The 22,058-nt window shown below is 41.7% G+C and overlaps 1 protein-coding gene across 1 annotated transcript in view; it reads right to left on the reverse strand.

Annotated features, from left to right (window-relative positions):
• The window catches only part of rictora (RPTOR independent companion of MTOR, complex 2 a), a 211,528-nt gene that overhangs the window by 110,050 nt on the left and 79,420 nt on the right, over window positions 1-22,058 (reverse strand). The window contains exons 4-6 of the mRNA XM_048594179.1: window positions 20,979-21,043; window positions 18,837-18,968; window positions 9,734-9,797 (exon numbers count right to left, since the gene is read on the reverse strand). Coding sequence (XP_048450136.1) covers window positions 9,734-9,797; window positions 18,837-18,968; window positions 20,979-21,043 — 261 coding nt within the window. The remainder of the gene's footprint in view (window positions 1-9,733; window positions 9,798-18,836; window positions 18,969-20,978; window positions 21,044-22,058) is intronic.

Consider the following 22,058-nt stretch of genomic DNA (forward strand, 5'->3'; position numbering starts at 1 on the left):
TCTGATAACAGCAGGGAAGAAGCTGTTCTTAATCTGTTGGTACGTGTTTTCAAACTTCCATATCTTCTGCCTGATGGAAGAGGGTGAAAGAGATTATAACCAAGCTGGGAGGGGTCTTTGATTATGTTGGCTGCTTTCCTGAGGCAGCGGGAAGTGTAGAGAGAGTCAATGGATGGAAGGTTGGTTTGTGTCATGGACTGGGCTGTGTTCACCACTCCCTGTAGTTTCTTGTGGTCTTAGCAAAGCAGTTGCCAAACCACACAGTGATGTATCCATCTTGTCATTGTTCAAGATCTGACCCCCTATAGTGGTGTGGTTTGTAAATTGAGTTAGAGCTGAATTTGGCCACATAATCATGAGTGCTGGTATAGTAAAGGACTCAGTACGCAGCTGTGCAGGGCACCGGTGTTGAGGATCATCGTGGAGGTGTCGTCGCCTATCCTTACTAATTGCAGTCTGAGATTCAGGAAGTTGAGGATCCAGTTGCGGAGGGGGCAGCAGAGTCCTAGGTCTCAGAACGTGCAGGTGAGCTTGATTGGAATTATGGTGTTAACCGCGGAGCTCAAGTCCACAAATGGTTTGGCGTAGGTTTCCTTGTTATCCAGATGTTCCAGGAATGAGTGTAGGGCCAGGGAGATGATGTCTGCCATGGACCTGTTGTGATGGTAGGTGAATTGTGGCAGATCAAGGCAATCTGGGAGGCTAGAGGATGTATGCCATTACTATCCAATCAAAGCACTTCATAATGATGGGTGTCAGAGCCACTGAATGGTAGTCATTAAGGCATGTTGCTCGATTTTTCTTTGGCACAGGGATTGTAGTGGCCTTCCTGAAGCAGGTGGATCTGTCCACTAACTCCAAGCAGTCATGTCGGAGCTCATCCGTTACCTCAGACCAGCACTGTATGACTTTCTGTACCAGATCCTCACGCTTCAGTTTCTGCTTATATCCCGGGAAATGGAGCACAGCCCCTCTATACCTCATGCTGCAGTGGGTAACCTCACAACATTTTAAAAGGACTCCGATGAGCCCTTGAAATGTCTTATCTTTCAAGGCTATGGGTCAAGTGCCAGTACTAGTATAGTTTTGGCGATACAGACTAAATGGGCCAAAGACCCTCTTCTGTACTGTGATTCTATGAACTAAAACTCTCAAGCTCAGGCAACATCCTGATAAATCCCGACTGCACCTGCTCCAGTACAATCGCATCTTCCTATAACATGGATTCCAGAACTGCACATAATAAGTGTAGCTGTATTAACTATATCTACCATTTTCTGAGTTTGTTACAGATATTCAGAATTCTACATGACTGAAGACAAACCAGTACGCCTTTTGGATGGAGAAACTGAGGGCAAGCCTCCCAGTCCTTTTCCAATAGTGCCATGGAAGTTTTACTGCTTACTGCACTGGCAGGCAATTTAACATCTCATCTAAGATATTCCTAAGTGATTCTCTGAAGCATCAGTCTTAAAAAGGTAGGAATGGATCTTGAGCCCACACATTTTGTCAGTACCAGGGTCATACTCAAACTAACAACAGATTTCAGGAAGCATTTTTCTATACGAAGGATGACCAACTGCAGGAACAGATTAGCAGAAAGACTGACTGTGGCCAGGATACTAGTTCTATTTAAACACGATAAGAACAAATGGGCTGAAGCAATGGAACATTTTCTGGTCTTCACAAAAATTAAGACCACAGAGTCATGCAGCATGGAATGTGACCGTCCAACCACGTTCCCAAACTAAACTAGTCCCACCTGCCGGTGTTTGGCTCATATCCCTCCAAATCTTCCCTATTCATGAACTTATCCAAAGGTCTTTTAAACATTGCAACTACCTGCATCCATCACTTCCTCTGGCAGTTCATTCCACACATTAACCCTTCTATGTAAAGAAGTTGCCCCTCATATCCTTTTGAAATTTTTCTCCTCTCACCTTAAAAATATACCTCCTAGTTTTGAATTCCTCTACCCTAGGGAAAAGACCCTTGTCATTCACCTTATCTACATCCCTCATGATTTTATAAACGTCAATAAGGTTATCCCTCAACCTCCTACACTCCAGTCCTAGTCTATTTTTATACCTCAAACCCTCCATTCTTGGAAACATCCTGGTAAATCTTTTCTGAACCCTCTCCAGTTTAATAATATCGTTCCTGTAACAGGGCGACCAGAACTGCACACAGTACTCCAGAAAAGGCCCCACCAACATCCTGTACCTTGTCAACATGGCATCTCAACTCCTATACTCAAAGGTTTGAGCAATGAAGGCAAATGTGCTAAACACCTTCTTAACCACCCTGCCCACCTGTGACGCAAATTTCGAAGAATTATGTAACTGAACCCCTAGGTCTCTGTTCTAGAACATTATTTCCAGACCCTACCATTAATTGTACAAGTCCTGTCCTTGCTTGTATTGCCAAAATGCAATACCTCACATTTATCCAATTTAAACTCCATCTGCCACTCCTCAGCACATTGACCCAATTGATCAAGACCTCTTGTAATCTTAGATAACCTTCTTCATTGTCCACTATACCACCAATTTTGGTATCATTTGCAAACTTACTAACCACGTCTCGTTTATTTTAATTCAAATCATTTATATAAATGACCAACAAAAGTGGACCAGTTTTGAAAATGTTAAGTGTGTGCATTGGTGAAGGAAGGGTGTTTTCAGAAGCCATTACGGAGGAAGAAAATGATAAGATTTTTTTGAGAACAACTTCTCATATCTCTTCTGGAAATTCCATACAGAAGGTTCTACAGTTTCATAACTTCGTCAGGGAAAATAAAAGTAACTGGCTCATGATGCTAGTTCACACTGTCTGCTCAGCTCTGATAGCAGATTTTTTTCTTAATTCATACTAAGTGGGTACGCAGGCTTGGCCAGCATTTATTACTCATCCCTGTTGTCCTTGAGCAAGTGGTGGCAAGCTGCCTTACTGAACCACTGCAGTCAACAATATTGTTAGGAAGAGAATTCCAGGATGTTGACCCAGCAACATTTCAGGAATTGTGATGTATTTCCAAGATGAGTTTGAGTGTGAAATGGAGGGGATCTTGCAGGTGATGTAACAGCTCCCCTTGTCCTTCCAGAAAGTAGAGATTGATAGTTTTAAAGATGATAAGGAGTCTTAGGTGAATTTCTGCAGTGCATCTTGTAGATGGCACACACTGCAGCTGGTGGTGAAGGGAGTGAACATTTGAGGGCATGGTGCCAACCAAGCAAGTGGCTTTGTCCTAGATGATGTCAAGCTTTTTGAAAGTTGTTGAAATTACTTCATCCAGACAAGTGGGGAGTGTTTCCTCACACTCCTAACTTGTGCCTCATCGATGGTGGACTGGCTTTTGGAGGTGAGGTGGTTAATTACCGACTGCTGAATTTTTTTTAAAAAATCCTTTCATGGCATGAAGGTGTCACCAGCCAGGCCAGCATTTACTGCCCGTCCCTAATTGTCCTGAGAGCAGTTAAAAGTTAAGCACATTGGCATGGGTCTGGAGTCACATGTGGGTAGGCCAAGTAAGGATGGCAGATCTTCCCTCTTCCTGACAATCGACAACGCATTCATGTTCATCATCAGCCTCTTATTTCCAGATTTTTATTTTTATCCACTGATTCAAGCTAGAGTCCCCAGAACCCGGATTTCTGGATTAACAGTCCAATGGTAATACCACGAGGAAGTTGCGCCCCCACCTAATCATTTAATTGTCAGCAAAACTATCCACTTGAGACCTTCTGATTGGGGGTGTGGGGGTGTTGGGGGAGTCTTTGATAAAGGAACTGAAGATGGTTGGGTCCAAGACTCTACCCTGAGGGTCTCGTGCAGTCTCCTAGAGCGAAGATGACAGATCTCCCAACAACACAACCTTATGTGCTAAGTATGGTGAAATGTTTCCCACTGCATCCATGTTTCCCAGGGCTCCTTGTTGCCAAGCTTGGTGAAATGCAGCCTTGATGTCAAGGGCAATCAACTTCACCTCATCTCTGAAATTCAGCTCTTTTGTCCATGTTTAAACCAAGGCTGTAATGAGGTCAGGAGCTGAGTGGTCCTGGAAGAACCCAACTATGCATCAATGAGCAGGTTATTGCTGTGCAGGTGCTTGATAGCACTATTGACAACACCTTCCATCACTTTATTGATGATCGAGAGTAGACTTTATAGATCAATAGACTTGTTTCTTGATACCAGGGTGTTAAATTGGTTGAGAAGTGGCATCTGTGATGCTGGGACCTCTGGAGGAGGCAAGATGCATCATTTACTTGGGACTTCAGGTTGAAGATTGTTGCAAATGCGCTGACATGCTATGTTCTGCCGTCACTGATGATGAGGATGTTTTGGAGCCTCCAAAAATTGTCCTCCACCATTCCCGGCTGGATGTGACAGGACTGCAGGACATAGATCCGATCCATTGGTAGTGGGATCACTTAGCTCTATCACTTACTTCCTATGCTCTTTGGCACACAAGTAATCCTCTTTCCCAGCTTCACTAGGTTGACACCTCTTTTTACATATGCCTGGTGCTGCTCCTGGCATGAACTCCTGCACTCTCCATAGAACTAAGGATGATTGCCTGGCTTGGTGGTAATGGCAAAGTGAGGACATATGCAACGCCAATGAGGTTTAAGATTGTTTAGGAATAAAACTCTGCTGCTGGCAGATGGACACCACCATCACTTCACGGTTGCCTAGTTTTCAGTTGCCGGACCCGTATTAAGCCTATCCCTTTTAAAATGATGATAGTGCCATAATGTGAAGATGGGGCTTAATCTCCACAAGGACTGCATGCTGATTATTCTTACCAATACTGTCATGGACAGATGCATGTATAGCAGGCAGACTGGTGATAGAGGTCAAGTATCTTTTTCCCTCTTGTTGGTTCCCTTATCACCTGCTGTTAGCAATGTCCTTCTGGAACTGACCAGCTCAATCAGTAGTTGTGCTTCGAAACTGCTCTTGGCAGTGGACAATGAAATCCCAGGGGAAATTTTGTATCCTTGCCACCTCAGTACTTCCCATGGAGGATACTAACTTATCATTCAGGATTGTTGGAGGGAGGAAGTGGGGTCACATGGTGATCAGCAGCAGGTTTTCTTATCCATGATACTTTATCATCTTTGGTAAGACATTAGTCTCCAGAGTCAATATTGAGAGCTCTTTGGACAACTTCTTCCTGACTGTTTACCACTGTGCTGCCACCTCTGCTGATAATGATGGTAATGGTGGTGTTTGGGACATAGAGAGAGAGAGATGATTCTGTGAATATCAGAATGCTGCTTGCTTAGCTATGAGACAACTCTCCAATTTTGCTGATAACCTCACGTAGCCAACAGGGTTGCAGGGTCAACGGCTTCTGGTGCCAAGAGTAGTTTTGAAGCACAATTACTGATTGAACTGGTTAGTTCTGGAAGAACATTGCTGCCAGCAGGTAGTAAGAGAACAAGAGGGAAAAAGATACTTGACCTCATTATCACCAGTCAGGTGGTCCATCCAGTTCATTCCTTTTTGGAGATTTTTTTTAGCACTTGGTACTGAGTAGCTTGCAGACAGAAGTTAAGAGTCAGCCACACTGGTGTAGGTCTGTAGACCAGACCAGGTGAGAATACAGTTTTCCTTTTGCTAAAGGACATTAGTGAACCAAGTGGATTTTTCTAACAATAAACAATGGTCTCAAGGTCAGCATTAGGTTTTTAATTCCAGATTTTATTAATATTAAGTTTTACCAGCTGTCATGGTGAAACTCAAACCTGTGCTCCCACGACATTTCATGTAACATTTGTGGATTGCCAGTCCAGTGACAATACTATTGCACCATCTCAGCTCCTTGTTTACAGGAAAGAATTTTTCTCCCTTTTACCAGATGAAGTTCATTATTTTACTAAGAGCAAAGTAGGGCAAATGCTAGAAATCTAAAACAGAAACAAAAAACATATCTTGGAAATACACAGCAGACCTTGTTACATCTGTGGGATGAAAAACAAGAGTTTCAAGTTTAGTGAACCTGCTCTACTGTGTATTTTCAGCATTTTCTCTGAGTTATTAGCATGTTCACTTAAGGTAAAGTTGTTAAAATGGGGAATAAATACTGGTTTCTGCTTTTCACCCCATTACAAAAGTTGGGGGAGATGCACCTCTTCCATACAGCATCATTACGCCATCTTCAACATAACTTCAAGTGCATGCAGATTAATAGACTGACGTCAATCTTTTTGTTCTGAGGAAGGGTCACCAGACCCAAAACATTATCTCTGATTTTTTTCTTCACAGGTGCTGCCAGACCTGTTGAGCTTTTCCAGCAGCTTCTGCTTTTGTTCCTTCAATCTTTTTACACTTGGCACAAAAAGGAACATTGGCAGAAGAAATAGTCATGCCAAGTTGCTGCTACACAGGCTCATTAGTTTTGAACTGTCACTGAGGTGATTTAGAGAAATTTCTTGACACAGTTGCTGCAGTTGTCCTGCTGTTACAAATAAGGGCATGGAAACAGAGACCACTACTTATTCTAAGAGATAATAAATGTTTAAACTGAACAAGATGTAGGGCTAGGGGGAGACAGCAGGGTACTGGAATTAATTTTGAAATGCACCAGTACAAAGGTCACAAACTTAAAGTGAATTTTCCGATTCAAAATTCTGAATCTGTTTACCGTGATTAGTTGAAGGAGTTTTAATTTTTGCTCATTCTTGTCTGAAGAACATATTGGGAAGTGAGGTCAGTAAAACATCAATAAAGTTGATGAAAATGCTTTATAGGAACTAAAGGATCTGTAATTTTAGTCAGACTGGAAGCTCCCTAGAAAACTGCCTGCCTGATAGTAAAATGTAGGGTATGGAGGTTAGTTTGATCTAATAGTAGGATAATAGGTCAACATAACATCGTGGGCCGAAGGGCCTGTACTGTGCTGTACTGTTCTATGTTTATGCAATAGGAAGCATAAATTTGCTGAGTCATCCAAAATGAAAAGAAAAACACGAAGTCTGCTCTATTGAAAGGTGGTTGGATGGCAATTTAAATATATTATGAAGGAATGAATGTGCATTTAAACTAAGTGCTGTAACTCAGCAGGTAATGAACTGAACAGGTGACACACACTCTCCAGTTCGAGTCATGAGTTAAGCCGACACTCGACGTGTGATATACCATTTGTCAGCAAAACAAAGTGTAGCTGATCACAGGATTGTGCTGTATAAATATCATATGGTTGACTGGATGGCACAAAAACTGCAAGGAAATAGCTTATAGGAGCAGCATGAGCAGGTTGCCTGGGGTCAAGGTTCGTCAAAAACCGAGAGGAAGCAAGTAGATGCCCTACCAGTTGAAAGGCAAACTGATTGTGGTAGACATGACACACATGTGATGTTGGCTAGTGGTCAACTGAAATTGCTCATACTGGACAATGTCAAGGATTGATCATGCAGACTGCATAAATGGAGAAGAGGATAAGAGAACATGCCTCAGAGCAATAACTAGTTAGTTCAGGAACAGGAGTCATCTGATCAACAACTGAAGGTTGGGACAGAGCTCGTTGATCCTCTGTCATGTCCACATAAACCAGGTCACGTGATAGTAAGCACTGTACAGGTAAGCTTGTGATACATTTCTATTACTGCAGCATTTTGTAGCATACTTTGTTTCAATAAAGAAAAATTGGGCATACTCCACTGCTGGGACTGCCTTGGGTTACTGATATCCAATGGATCAGGAATAAAAGCCTACAATGTAGGATGGCACATTCACATAAATCCAGAACTTGGCTTCTGGAAAATTGAGGACATACTCAGTTATTCCATAACTTGGGATTTTAGAAATATCACTTGAGCAAGATATTTCTGGAGGCTGTGACATTGATGAAAAAATTGATTTGGTGACTGAATATTTCAAGGGATCATGCACTCAGCATGCGCACCCAAGGTATGGAGTAGGGTATTGGGAAGGAAGGGAGCTTTCAATCTTTGTTCGAGATACAGGATTAGAAAGAGAAGATAAAATGAAAAGCATAATTTTTGTACAATCAAAACATTGTAAGGGCCAACTGCTAACTTTCAATAATAGTGGTGAATAAGAGTGAGATACAGAGTGGGTCAGAGCTGCCTCTGAAAATACCCCTGTAAAAAATAACTTCCTAAATCTCTGGGGCAGTTGATTGTACTATTGAAAGTGATACATGTGAAATAACACCAAGCCCAGTGGGAGGAATATCACAACTACAACATCTATCCCTGCATTTTAATCACACTCTCAACTCTCCATCCACTCACCAGAAATGGGAAATTCCTTCCTGCTCACATACTTGGCCAAAACAACATAAAACTTCTACTTTCATCCCCTGTCTCCAATCTGCTAGATGTATTGTTAGCTTTTAACTAAAACAGGCATGACTAAAAAGTGCATTGATGAGTTCTATTATTAGGCTAATAGAACGCTATCCTTTATTATGAGAGGAACTGAATACTTCAGTTATACAGGGCATTGGAGAGACCATTACTCACAATACCGTGTGCAACTTTGCTCTCCTTATTTGAGGATGTAAATGCATTGGAGGCAGTTCAGAGGAGGGTTACTAGTTTGATATCTAGAATGAGTAAGTTGACTCACAAGGATAGGTTGGGCTTATTTCCACTGGAGTTTAGAACAGTGAACGTGGCTTGCCTAAAATATACAAGATCCCTAATGGTTTCAGCAAGGAGAATGTGAAAATGATGTTTCATCTTATGGGTCAGTCTAGAGCTAGAGGGCACTGTTTAAATTAGAGATCATGTTTTGGACAAACACAAAGAATATTATTTTTTTTTCAGAGGATTGTAGGCTTTGAAAATCTCTGCCTCAGAAGGTGGTGTAAGTAGGGTCATTAATTTTTTTAGGGCAGAGGTAGATAAATTCTTGTTAGGCAAGGAGACAAAAGTTATTAGGGATAGATGGGAATGTGGAATTTGAACTACGAACAGATCAACCATGATCTTTTTGAATGGCTGAGCAGTTCCGAGGGGCCAAATGGTCTACTTCTGCTCCTACTATTTCCTATGTTCTTTTGTTAAAAGGCATTCCAGATCTGACAAACGATCATGGACATCCCAATTTTTCTTTCAAATTTTGAGCAATAAATGACAGGATTGGCAGTTGGAAGCTATTCAAATAAAATTGTTCACTGTTGTGAAAGGCTGTGGCATGAGGATCACAAGTTAAGAATAAGGAAGTTAAAAGAATTTTTTTTAATCCTAAGGGTAATCAAGATGTCAATCATGGAAGAATAAAACAAATAGCACAGGGTTAGATACAGAGTAAAGTCTCTTTCTCTACATTTTCTCACCAAATTCCCCCAGGAACAACACAGGTTTAGATACAGAATAAAGCTCCCTCTAGACTGTCCTATTCAACAATCTCAGGGTAGGTATAGTACAGAAAGTACAGCACAGATTAGATCTACACGATAATACCTGACCTGGCATGTGAACTAAGAGGCTAATAATTAAACTAAGTAAAAAAACCCCAAAAAGTATCTTCAAAGTGAAACACATTCTCCTTTGCCTATGCAGCTGTTTTCTTCTGTGCCAAGACTGATGAAAAGGAAACATCAGCACTTAGAAGGGACAGTCACAGATTCCACTATTGACATTGAGGTAGTCTATTATTCATACCACTCCGCATCTAGCTTGGTGCAAAGAAATGTCATACAGTATGATGCTTGTAAATTCTATAATGAAGTAGCAACATTAGAAAGTGTATTTACCTTTCGAACTAATCGAAGTGCTTGGGTTCGCTCCACTTCATTACTCTGTTGTATGTCTATACATCTGGAGAAAGAAGATCACAAAATCTGTTCATTCATGTTCCTGCATTGCTACACTGGACTGATGACTCATACAGTAAACTGTCATTGTATGGCTGCATGGAGGTGGTGACTCTCACGATAACCTGTCACTACATTACCATACTGTGCCTCTCTCAGTAATCTGTCACTATTTTACTATACTGAAAGGACGATTCTTGCAGTAATCTGTCACTTAATTACGAGGCTGACATGTGTCTCTCATAGTAATATGTTACTGTATTACTAGGCTGGAGTAGAACTGGGCTGACCTACTAAGTGACTCCAGACTCAAGTTTGCACCTTGAAAGTACCATTCATTTTTGTGTGTGGTTTCTTAATCTCTGATCTGAAAATATTTCTCACACTATTGGCAATCTGCTGTTTTAACTATTACTTCTATACGGGTCTCTCTTCACCCACCTCAATCTTTTATTTCTACTGTATTCAGATTGTACTAGGGAATCAGTGCTATTTAAATATCAAACATTCTGACAGATTAACACCAGCTAACAATGATTCAGAAGTGACACCTCTTTTCTTCACAGCATATGGGTATTGCCGGCTGGGCCAGCATTTATTGCCCATCCCTAATAGCACAGACAGCAGTTAAGAGTTAACTGCATTGGTGTGGATCTGAAGTCACATGTGAGCCAGATCTGGTAAGGACGGTAGATTTCCTTCCTGAAAGGACATTGGTGAACCAGGTGGGTCCAATTGACAGTGGTTACATCATCATCATTACACCAGATTTTCTAATCCAGATTTTTATCGAATTCAAATTTCACCATTATCTACAGCATGATCCAAATACATGACTCCAGAACATTAGCCTAGGGTTCTGAATTACTAACAAAATGAAATTGCAAGAAAAGCTCAGCAGGTCTGGCAGTATCTGTGGAGAGAAATCAAAGTTAACGTTTCAGGTCCACTGACCCTTCCTCAAACACTCAGTTCTTAATATGTAGTCCAGTGACATTGCCATCATGCCACCAGTACATGTCTCAAAGTGACAAGACAGGAATCCAATTTGACCTTCTCTAAATCTAGCCTGGAACTAACAGGGAGCATTCTAACCAATGGCTCAGAATGCAGTAAAAAAATAGAAAAATCAAAGAAGCAGAAGCTGCGTGTGCACCAAAATGGGGTTACTTTAAGGAACTGCTCTGCTTCAATTTTTATCCTAATTCTTTCATAGGATGGGGGCATCGTTTGACAGGCTAGCATTTGTTGCCAATCCCCAAAAGCCTTAAAATTTATTGGCATTCTAGGCTATTTTCAAGGACAGTTTGCAGTCAACATTGCTGTGGGTCTGGAGCCATCAAAACCAGGTAAAGATGATGGATTTCCTTCCCTAAAAGATATTGCTGAACCTTGATGGTACTGTTGGCAGGATCAGCATTTGCTTTTCAACCCTAACTATCCTTGAGAAGCTGGTAGCAAGCAACTTCTGGACACATTGTAGACTGCCTGTTTTCGGGATACCCACTGTACTGTTATAGGCGGGCAGTCCCAAGATTTTGAACCAGTAACAGTGAAGAAATGCTGATATAGTTCCAAGTCACAATGGTGAGAGACTTGGGGAACTTGCAGCAGACACATGGAAAAACCACCAGCTGCTTTTGTTGTTCGAGATTACAGGTTTGGACAGAGCTTCTGAGGTGTTTAGCGAGTTGTAACAGTACATCTTACTAAACAATCCCATCGTGCACTGGTCAACAGATTGAGTGTTAAAAGTGATGAATGGAATGTGAACAAAATGAACTGCTTGATACTGAGCTTCACATGTTGTTGAAGCTGCTCTCATCCAGCAAACTTGAGAGTTTGCCATCATGCTCCTAACTTGCGTCTTGTAGATAATGGGAAAGTTTTAGGGAGACAACAGTTTAGTTACTCATCACAGAATTCACAGCCTCCAATCTAACCTCAGAGCCTCTGCATTTCTAAGTTTGGTCCAGTTCAATTTCTTGCCAAAGGTAATCCCCAGAGTTGTTAATACTATGGGATTCAGTGATGGAGATTCCATTGAATTTCAAGCGACAATGGTCTCTTATTGATCATTGCACAAATATTACATGCCACTTATCAGTTAAAACCTCAAAGTCATCTAGATCTAGTTGCGTATAAAAGCATAGAAAATAGGAGTAGGCCATTCACCCCGTTAAGCCTGCTCCACCATTCAATATTTATTTCAGTACCCTGCTCCCGCTTTCTCCCTATATCTTTGATCTTTTTAGCCCCAAGAACTATATCTAACTCCTTCTTGAAAACATCCAATGTTTCAGAGTCCCCTGTGGCAAAGAGTTCCACAGGCTCATCATTCTCTGAGTGACGAAGTTTCTCCTCATCTCATTTATAAATGGCTTACCCTGTAGCCTTAGACTGTGACCCATGGCTCTAGACTCCCTGGTCAATGACATCCTTTTAAGCATTTATTACCCTGTCTAGTCCTGTTAGAATTTTATAGATTTCTGTGAAATTATCCCTAATTCTTCTAAACTCCAGTGAATATAGTCCTAACTGATTCAGTTTCTCTTCAGATGTCAGTCCTGCCATCCCAGGAACCAGTCTAGACTCTCTCCATAGAGCATCTTTCTTCAGAGAAGGAGACCAAACTGTACACAGTACTCCAGGTGTGGTCTCAAAGCCCTGTATATTTGCAGCAAGACATTCCTGCTCCTGTACACAAATCTTCTTGCTATGAAGGCCAATATACCATTTGCCTTCTTCCGTGCCTGCTGCATCTAGATGGTTAGTTTCAGTAATTGGTGTACAAAGATGCTCAGGACTTGGTGAACCTCCCACTTTCCCAATCTATCACCAGTCAGATAATAATATGCCTTACTGTTTTTGTGACCAAAGTGGATAGCCTCACATTTATCCGCATTATATTGCGCCTGCCATGCATTTGCCCATTCACTCAATTTGTCCAAATACATTGAAGTATCTCTGCATCCTCCTCACAACTTAGCCTCCCAACCAGCTTTGACTCACCAGCAAACGTGGAGATATTACATTTAGTTCCCTCATCCAAATCATTAATTATGAATCATCATGAATAGCTGGCGTCCAAGCACTGATTCCTGTGGTACCCTGGAAGAAAGACCTATTTATTCCTATTGTTTTCTGCCAGCCAGTTCTCTATCCATGGATTTTAATTTTACACACCAATTTCTTTACGTGAGACCGTATTGAACGTTTTCTGGAAGTCCAAGTAAACTACATTTCCTGGCTTTCCCAATGCTATTAGTTTCATCATCAAGAATTCCCAGCATATTTGTCAAGCATGCTTTCCCTTTCGTAAACGCATGCTGATTCTGTCCAATCCAGTCATTGGGATAGACACGGACAACTTCAGAATCTGAGAATTCATGAATTATATTGAACATCATACGAGAATCAGCAAACATTCCCCCTCTTCCTTTTCTGATGAGCAAGATGTAACTAGTGGGATGCCACAGGGTTCAGTCCTCAGACCCCAACCATTTACACTCTATATTAAAGCTTGGATGCAGGGATAGAAGGTTCTATATCCAAATTTGCAGATGAAACTAAAATAGGAGGGAACGTAAGCTGCAATGAAGAAATTAGAAATTTGCAAATGGATATGAATAGTTTAGGTGAATGGACCAAAGTTTGACAGATTATGTGTGCGAGGCCATCCACTTTGGTCAGAGGGATAGAAAGGGAACTTATTATCAAATGGAGAGAAACTTCAGAGTGTGCAGAGGGATCAGGGTATCTTCATGCATGAATTACAGAAAACCAGTATGCAAGTAATAAGGCAGGCAAATGGAATTTTGTCATTTATTGCAAAAGGAACAGAGTATAAATGTAGGGAAGTGTTACTGCAACTGTACCAGGTATTAGTGAGACTACACCTGGATTACTGTGTACAATTTTGGTCCCTTTACTTGAGGAGGGATGTAATTGTATTGGAGGCAGTTCAGAAGAGATTCACTAGATTGATTCCAGAGATGAGGGGTTGTCTTATGAAGAGAGATTGAGCAGTTTAGGCCTAGCGTTTAGAAGAATAAGAGGAGATCTATTTGAGGTATACAAAATGCTAAACAGATTGACATGGTAGACAGGGAGGATGTTTCCTCATGAGGTGCAATCCAGAATAAGAGTCATAGTATTAGGATAAGGAGTGGAAGATTTAAGAGATATGATGAGAAATTACTTCTCTCAAAAATTGTGAATTAGTGGAATTCACTAACCCAGACTATGGTAGATGCTGAGGCATTGGCTAAATTGGAGGAGGAGTTATTTAGGTTTTTCATTAAGTAACAGGTTGAAGGGTTACAGAGACTGGGCAGTGGAGTTGAGGCCAAGATGAGATCAGCTATGATCATACTGAATGGTGGGAACAGGCTTAAGAGGCTGAATTGCCTACACTTGCACCTAATTTTTATGTTCTGATCTTAAGTAGTAGTAAAGGTCACTGAGGAAGAAGTTGAAACTGGTTGGGGCCAGGAACTATCCTGAGGATTCCCCAGGGCATCGGTCCAGGAGGAGGAGATAGCTGGTTTATCGGAACCACAATCATCTTCCTTTGTGCTTGGTATGGCTCCAGCAGTAGGTGAATTTTTCCCATGATAGTGGGGCATTTCAACATGCATCACCAAATGTAGCTTGGTTGCAAGCTTCGTCAGTCAGGATTGTGATTTCTAAAGGACAAAGCAGCTAGACTGTGTCTGTGGTAGATAGTGAGGAAACTAACTACAGGGAAAAATATACTTGTCCTCATCCTCACCAATCTCCCTGCCACAGATACACTTGTCTATGACAGTATTAGTAGGACTGACCACCTCGAGGCAAAGTACCAATGCCGCATTGAGGATACCGTCCATTTTGTTGTATAAAATTACGACAGTGATAAATGGAATAGATTGCAAACAGATCTTGCAACTCAGATTCAGCTTCCTTGAGGTGCTGAGAGCTATTATCAGCAGAATTGTATTCAGCCACAAATCTGTAAGCTCATGGCCTGGGATATCCCCACTCGACCGTTACGTTCAAACCAGGGAAATCAACAGTAGTTCAAGGTAGAACATGTGATGGCATGGCAGGAAAGTATCAGGCACAACTAAAAATTAGGTTTCAACCTGAGGCTACAACACAGTTCTGCTTGGGCCCAAACAACACAAGAAGCATGCAAGAGTCTGAACTAAGCAATCCCTCAAAAAATAAATCAGACCCAATCTGCCATATCCAGTAATGAATGGTGGTGGACAATTAAATAACTAACAGGAGACTCTTATTTTCAATGATTGAGGGGGTGCAGTAGGTCAGGTCAAAAGATAAGGCTGGAGTATTTGCAGCTACAAGTGGCAAGTGGGTGTTCCATCAATCAAATGCCAGTCTACGGTCAATTATGACCTGTCCACACGATATTAAAAAACACTTGAAGGCTCTGAATACTGCAAAAGCTTTGGGCTCTGAAACATTCTGACAGTAGCACTGAAAACACAGACTGCAGAAATAGCCAAGTTGTTCTTGTAAAGCTACAACACTGGCATCTCCACACCATTGTAGCAAATTACACAGATATATCATGTGCACCAAAACAGATAAGTCCAACCCAGCAGTTACTGTCCCATGACTTGACTGTCAATCATAAGCGAAGTGATGGAAGGTGTTATCGGCACTGCTATCAAGTGACACTTACTCAGCAATAAATTGCTCATGGCTGCTCAGTTTGCATTTTGCCAGGACATCGCAGCTTACAAACCTAATACAATCATCTTCTAAACACTGAAGAATCAGCTGAACTCCAGAAGTGAGATGAGAGTGACTGCCCTTGACATCAAGATTACATTTAGCTACATTGTGACATCAAAAAGTCCTAATAAAACTGGAGTCAATGGGAATCAAGGTGAAAATTCTCTGCTATTTACAGTTCCATACCTGGCAAATAGGAATGGTAGTCAAGATTGCTGGAGGTCAGTTATCTCAGTACCAAGACATCTCTGCAGGAGTTCCTCAGGGGAGGTGTTTTTAATCAACCTGTTCAGGAATATTATGACATCTCTGGAGCAGGTGGGACTTGAAACTTGGCCTCCTGGCCAAAAGGTAGGGACATTACCACTGTGCCAAAAGAGCCCTCAATTTCCTCACAGATCTGTTCTATGCCCAATGATCTTCAGCTGTTTCCTCAAAGATCTTCACTCCATCACAAATCAGAAGCAGTGATGCTCAATGATAGTTGCACGATGTTCAGCACGACTTGCAGTCTTGGGCACTTAAGTAACGTATGGTCAAATGCAACAAGACTTGGCTAATATTCAGACTTGCGCTAATAAGCAGCAATTAATATACAGGCCACAGAAGTGTCAGGCAATGACTATCCTCATCTTGGTATTCAATGATGTCACCACTGCTAAAATCCACACTACCAAAGCCTAGGGGTTGCTACTGATCATAAACTGAACTGGAGCAACTATTTACATATTCTGGCTACAAGAACCAATCGGAACCTGGGAATTTAGCAGCAATTGATTCACGTCTTGACTCCCACAGAGTCAGTCCACCATTGACAAGATACAAGCGATGACAAGACAAAGATAACGGAATAATGGCCTGGATGGTGCAGCTCCAACAACACTTGAAAAGCTCAACACCATCCAGAACAATGCAGCCCGCTTGACTGGCAGCCTATCCATCACCTTTTGACATTCAAATCTGTCCACCACTGACTCACAGTGGCAGTAGTGTGCACTAGCTAGAAGATGAACTGCAATAACTCACCCATAACTTTGATGCCACATTCCAAACCCACAACCTCTACCAACTAGAAGGACATGGGCAGCTGATGCATTGAACCACCACCACCTGTAAGTTTCAGAGTTACAAAGTTTTTACAGTATGGAAAGAGGCCGTTTGGCTCATTGTGCCTGCACCAGTTTTTCTGTTTTATTTTAATTTATTTTAATCCTATTATCCAGAATTTGGCCCTTGTCTTGTATGCTAAGGCATTTCAATTGCTCATCTAAATACAGTACTTCTTAAATGTCTTGAGGTGCATGCCTTTTCTACCCTTCTAGGCAGTGAATCCCAGATGCCCCATCACCCACTGGGTGAAACATTCTTTTACCCTTCAAATCTCCTCTAAACCTCCTGCTTCTTACCTTAAACCTTTCACTCCATCACTGCTTTGAAACAATAAAATCATTTTTCCAATGTCATGGGGTCAAACTCCTAGAATCCTTTCCTCAACGCCATATGGGTAATTCAGATGGGTAATAAATGCTAGCCTTTTCAGCAACATCCACATCCTATAAAGAAACACATTAGTGCCCTAGGATTGGGGAAACGAAGCGTAGACTGGGTGACAGCTTTGCAGAACATCTACATTCTGCTCGTAAAAAAGACCCTGAGCTACCAGTTACCCACCACTTTAACACACCACCCTGTTCCCTGGCCAACATTGGTCTCTGGCATGCTGCAGTGTTCCAGCGAAGCTCAACGCAAGCTGGAAGAACACCACCTAATTTTCCGCCTGGGGACCCTGCAACCCTCTGGATTCAATATGGAGTGCAACAATTTTAGGGCCTAAACTCTCCCATGTCCTAGCCCCTACCACACACACCAGGCTTTGTTATCACATAAAAACCAAAAGAACTGCGGATGCTGTAAATCAGGAACAAAAACAAAGTTGCTGGAAAAGCTCAGCAGGTCTGGCAGCATCTGTGGAGGAGAAAACAGAGTTAACGTTTCGGGTGCGGTGACCCTTCCTATGTTATCACGTAGCCTGCCATTACACACTACCTATTGTTAGTCACTAATAGTCCCTATTAACAACTCTTCACCCTCCTAGCCAGATCATTATCGACTCCTTTGTCTATCCAACTGCTCTTCTCTCTCTTTGGACTCTATCCTAACCCATCCCCCTCCCTGTTTTCTGCGTATAAACCAACGTTTTCCCAGCTACCATCAGTTCTGAGGAAGGGTCACTGGACCCAAAACGTAAACCCTGATGTTTTTCTTCACAGATGCTGCCAGACCTGCTGAGCTTTTCCAGCAACTGCTGTTTTTCTTCCTGTTGAATACAGATTAAACATTTGGAGACCAGGTCCATCCACGTTAATGTAAACATTAGCCAAGCAGTTGCTTTCAAGAATTGCTTACCATTCTGGCCAAGTGTGACAGTGGTTTGTCAGGGAGGTGTTGGCCTAGTGGCATTATCGCTGGATTATTAATCCAGAGATCCAGCTAATGTTCGGGGTGGCACGGTGGCTCAGTGGTTAGCACTGCTGCCTCACAGCGCCAGGGACACGGGTTCGATTCCACCTTTGGGCCACTGTCTGTGTGGAGTTTGCACATTCTCCCCGTGTCCGCGTGGGTTTCCTCCGGGTGCTCCAGTTTCCTCCCACTGTCCAAAGATGTGCAGGCCAGGTGGATTGGACATGCTAAATTGCCCATAGTATTCAGGGATGTGTAGATTAGGTGGGTTACAGGGGGATGGGTCTGGGTGGGATGGTCTGAGAGTCTGTGTGGACTTGTTGGGCCAAAGGGCCTGTTTCCACACTGTAGGGATTCTATGATGATCTATGATCAATGAACAGCAAAATTAGTGTCACATGTTTATAAACTATTTTGTAACCTAGTAGGGTATTGATAGTCCGCTGTTCTATCAAACTGCTTTCTGTCTTTCTCCTGCTGGTTTCATTTTTCATACAGTGCTCTAGAAGTGCCATCAGCTCCCAGTGGGGAAGCTCGTTAGACCAAGTTGTGGTGTGATAACCTAATGATTTAGTTTTTGGAGCTACTACCAAATAACTGAGTAAACATGTTTGACAGTGCATTTGATTAACAGAGAAACAGCTTTCAATCTACAGTTTGAAAATTTCCCTGCTAGTAGTCAAGGTGCAAGTGAATAGAGACTGACACAGTCTCAACCTTTGAGGTGTAAGTTCACAACAACAAACTGCACACATTTATACAATTTTCACCAGCCAGTGCATTTAGCAATTTGGCAATCTGTTACATATTTTCAAAGAGGAATCAAACCACACATACTAACCTAGCTATTAAGTAATCCACACGCAGTCTCAACACCTTCTGAAGAATACTGGAGTCTTGGATGAGATAGCGAAGGGCACGGAGACCAGCTGCACGCACCTCTTTAGCTTCATTTAACAATGCTAATCGCAAACTGTGTAAGAGGACAGTATATTTAAGAAAGGAAGAATAAGCATCTATACAGTACCTCCAGCACATCTCAAAAGCACTTCATAATAATTACATTCGAAGTAATTAATTGCCTGTTATTTTGAAGGCAAACGCAGCAACAAATTAACGCACAACAATAGAGAAATCCAGTTTTATGCTCCTGCCACAGCACAGAAACAGGTGCTATCCAGTGTGACGGTGAAAAAGATAAACTAGCCTTCCCCATCTTACAAGTCCTGCCTGCAGCCTTTGATACAGTTGGCCACACTGTCCTTCTGTGATTCTTCTCTGCTGCTGATAAATTATAATTGCTCATTTCCACCATTTTAACATTGCCCAACTTCATTCCTTTCTTAGTTTGTCTGTTGCTAAAATTCTAATTTATGCCTTTGCAATATTTAGACTCAACTGTTCCAAAACTTACATCGATCCCCAAAATTCTATCATTCATAAACTAAATTCCTTACTGACATCAAGTCTGTTCACATACCAGCCCTGTTTGCTGACATACATTTATTCCTAGTAAAGCAATGCATTGATTTTAAAGTTCTCACCCATGTTTTCAAATTCCATGACCTCTCAGCTTTCAGATCTCTCCACTAATCTAATTCTGGCCTCTTGAACATCTCCAATTTTAACAGTTTCACCATTAATGGCCTTGTCATCAGGCGCTTTGGCCCTAAACTCAAATTCCCTCCCGAACCCTTGAGTAGCCACCTCTTTATTCCTTTAAGGCCTTCCTCAAAACTTCGCCACTTTGATCAAACTTTTGGCTATCTGTCCTATTGTTTCCTTTATTTGGCCCACTGTGTAATTTTGCCTTATTGCACCATTGTGAACCACCTCAGCGGAGTCAGAGATTTACAGCACAGAAACAGACTCTTTGGTCCAATTCATCCATGCTGACCAGATTTCTTAAACTGATCTAATCCCACTTGCCAGTATTTGGCCTACATCCCACTAAACCCCCCCTCCTATTCATGTACCCATCCAGATGTCTGTTGAATGTTGTAATTGTACCAGCCCCCACCACCACCACTGGCAGCTTATTCCATACATGCACCACCTTCTGCATGAAAAAGTTGTCCCTCAGGTCACTCAAATCTTTCCCCTCTCACCTTAAAAACCCATGCCCTCTAGTTTTGGACTCCTCAACCCTGGGAAATAGACCTGGCTATTCACTCTATGCATGCCCCTCACGATTTTATAAACCTCTCTAATGTCACCCCTCAGCCTCCGACGCTCCAGGGAAAACAGCCCCAGCCTACTCAGCCTCTCCCTATAGCTCAACCCATCAATCCTGGCAACATCCTTGTAAATCTTTTATGAACCCGTTTAAGTTTCACATCTTTCCTACAGCAGGGAGACCAGAATTGAATGCAGTATTCTAAAAGCGGCCTAACCAACGTCCTGTACAGCCACAACATGACATCGGAACTCCTTTAATCAATGCATTGATCAAAGAAGGAAAGTGCCCCAAACACCTTCACCACCCTCTCTAGCTGCAACTCCACTTTCAAAGAATTATGCACCTGCACCCATAAGTCTCTTTGTTCGGCAACACTCTCCAGGGCCCTACTATTAACTGTAGAGGTCTTCCCTAGTTTATTTTACTAAAATACCTCACACTAGCTAAAAGGTTTGTAGCAACACAAGTAATTGTTGATGTTGTTTTTGGCCATGTTGACCAAGAAATAAATATTGCCTACAATACCAATATCCCATGCCTTCTTGAGGAAGAAAAATCTCAGTTCAATATCTTTGCAAATGACCACACCTCAATCAATGCAGCACACAATTGTCAGATTATATTTTATACATAAAACCTGGAGGTGGACTTAATCCCACTGACTACCAGTGATCGTAGTTCAGAAGACAAATGTTCTCAAAGTTGAATAATCCAGATTCCTCAAGAAAGAAAACTTTGAATCTCGACCATGCCAACAAACTCACCACATAAAAATTGGAAATATCAGATCGTTAGTGAACTTACCATATTATAATTTCTTCATAAGTAAATCCTAGTTTCTCTTCACAGTGGCCAACATTACAGAGTAACTGAGGTGAAAGAGAGAGAGAGACCATATCAAACAACTTTGAACAAACCAGCTAAACAATGTAACTAACTTTGTGTCTATTGCCTGATACAGAATATTGGTAGAGGGCCAAACATCTGAATGTTGCAATATGGCATAATGAGACAAATTTACACTGCGACTTCCCACACAATGAGCTCCTGATTTCAATCATGCCTCGCTGGGCAATTGCCAAGTGAAGACCAATGCGCAACACTGAAAGATATAAGCAGAATAGTCTCATAGAATATTACAAGTTTTATTTGAGTGGATCATACAAATTTACACCAACGAGACAGCTAAATGGGTCTGGCAGCATCTGTAAAGGAGAAAACAGAGTTGACGTTTTGGGTCCGGTGACCCTTCCTCAGAAGTTAATTACTTAGTCTTGGTGACCCTTCCTCAGAAGTTAATTACTTAGTCTTGGTGACCCTTCCTCAGAAGTTAATTACTTAGTCTTGGTCTCCCTGCTATAGGAAAGATGATCTGAAACTTAAAAGGGTTCATAAAAGATTTACAAGGATGTTGCCAGGATTGAAGGGTTTGAGCTATAGAGAGAGGCTGAGTAGGCTCGGGCTATGTTCCCTGGAGCATCATAATTACTCTGAGGAAGAGTCACCAGACCTGAAATGTTAACTTTTTTTTTCCTTCACAGATGCTACCAGACCTGCTGAGCTTTTCCAGCAACTTTGTTTTTGTTCCTGATTTACAGCATCCGCAGTTCTTTCGTTTTTTTTTTAAAGAGAGCTAAATGCCCTGATTGGTTTCTGTTATAGCTGTTGAGTCCAGCTGATATCACTACTGACAAGTCAGATGCCAGAATGAAAATTGATTTGATAGATAATTTGTTTAACCTTCATTCAATTATTAAACATGGTGGTTAGTCACTAAAACATATTCACAATGTTGAAGATGTTGTTTAACAATAGAACATAGGCTCATCACACAAAAGAAGAAAAGCAATAAAAACCTAGCAAAACGGATATAGAAAACAGTTT

Source organism: Rhincodon typus, chromosome 3, assembly GCF_021869965.1.
Source record: "Rhincodon typus isolate 14 chromosome 3, sRhiTyp1.1, whole genome shotgun sequence".
In the NCBI taxonomy this organism is placed as follows: Eukaryota; Metazoa; Chordata; class Chondrichthyes; order Orectolobiformes; family Rhincodontidae; genus Rhincodon; species Rhincodon typus.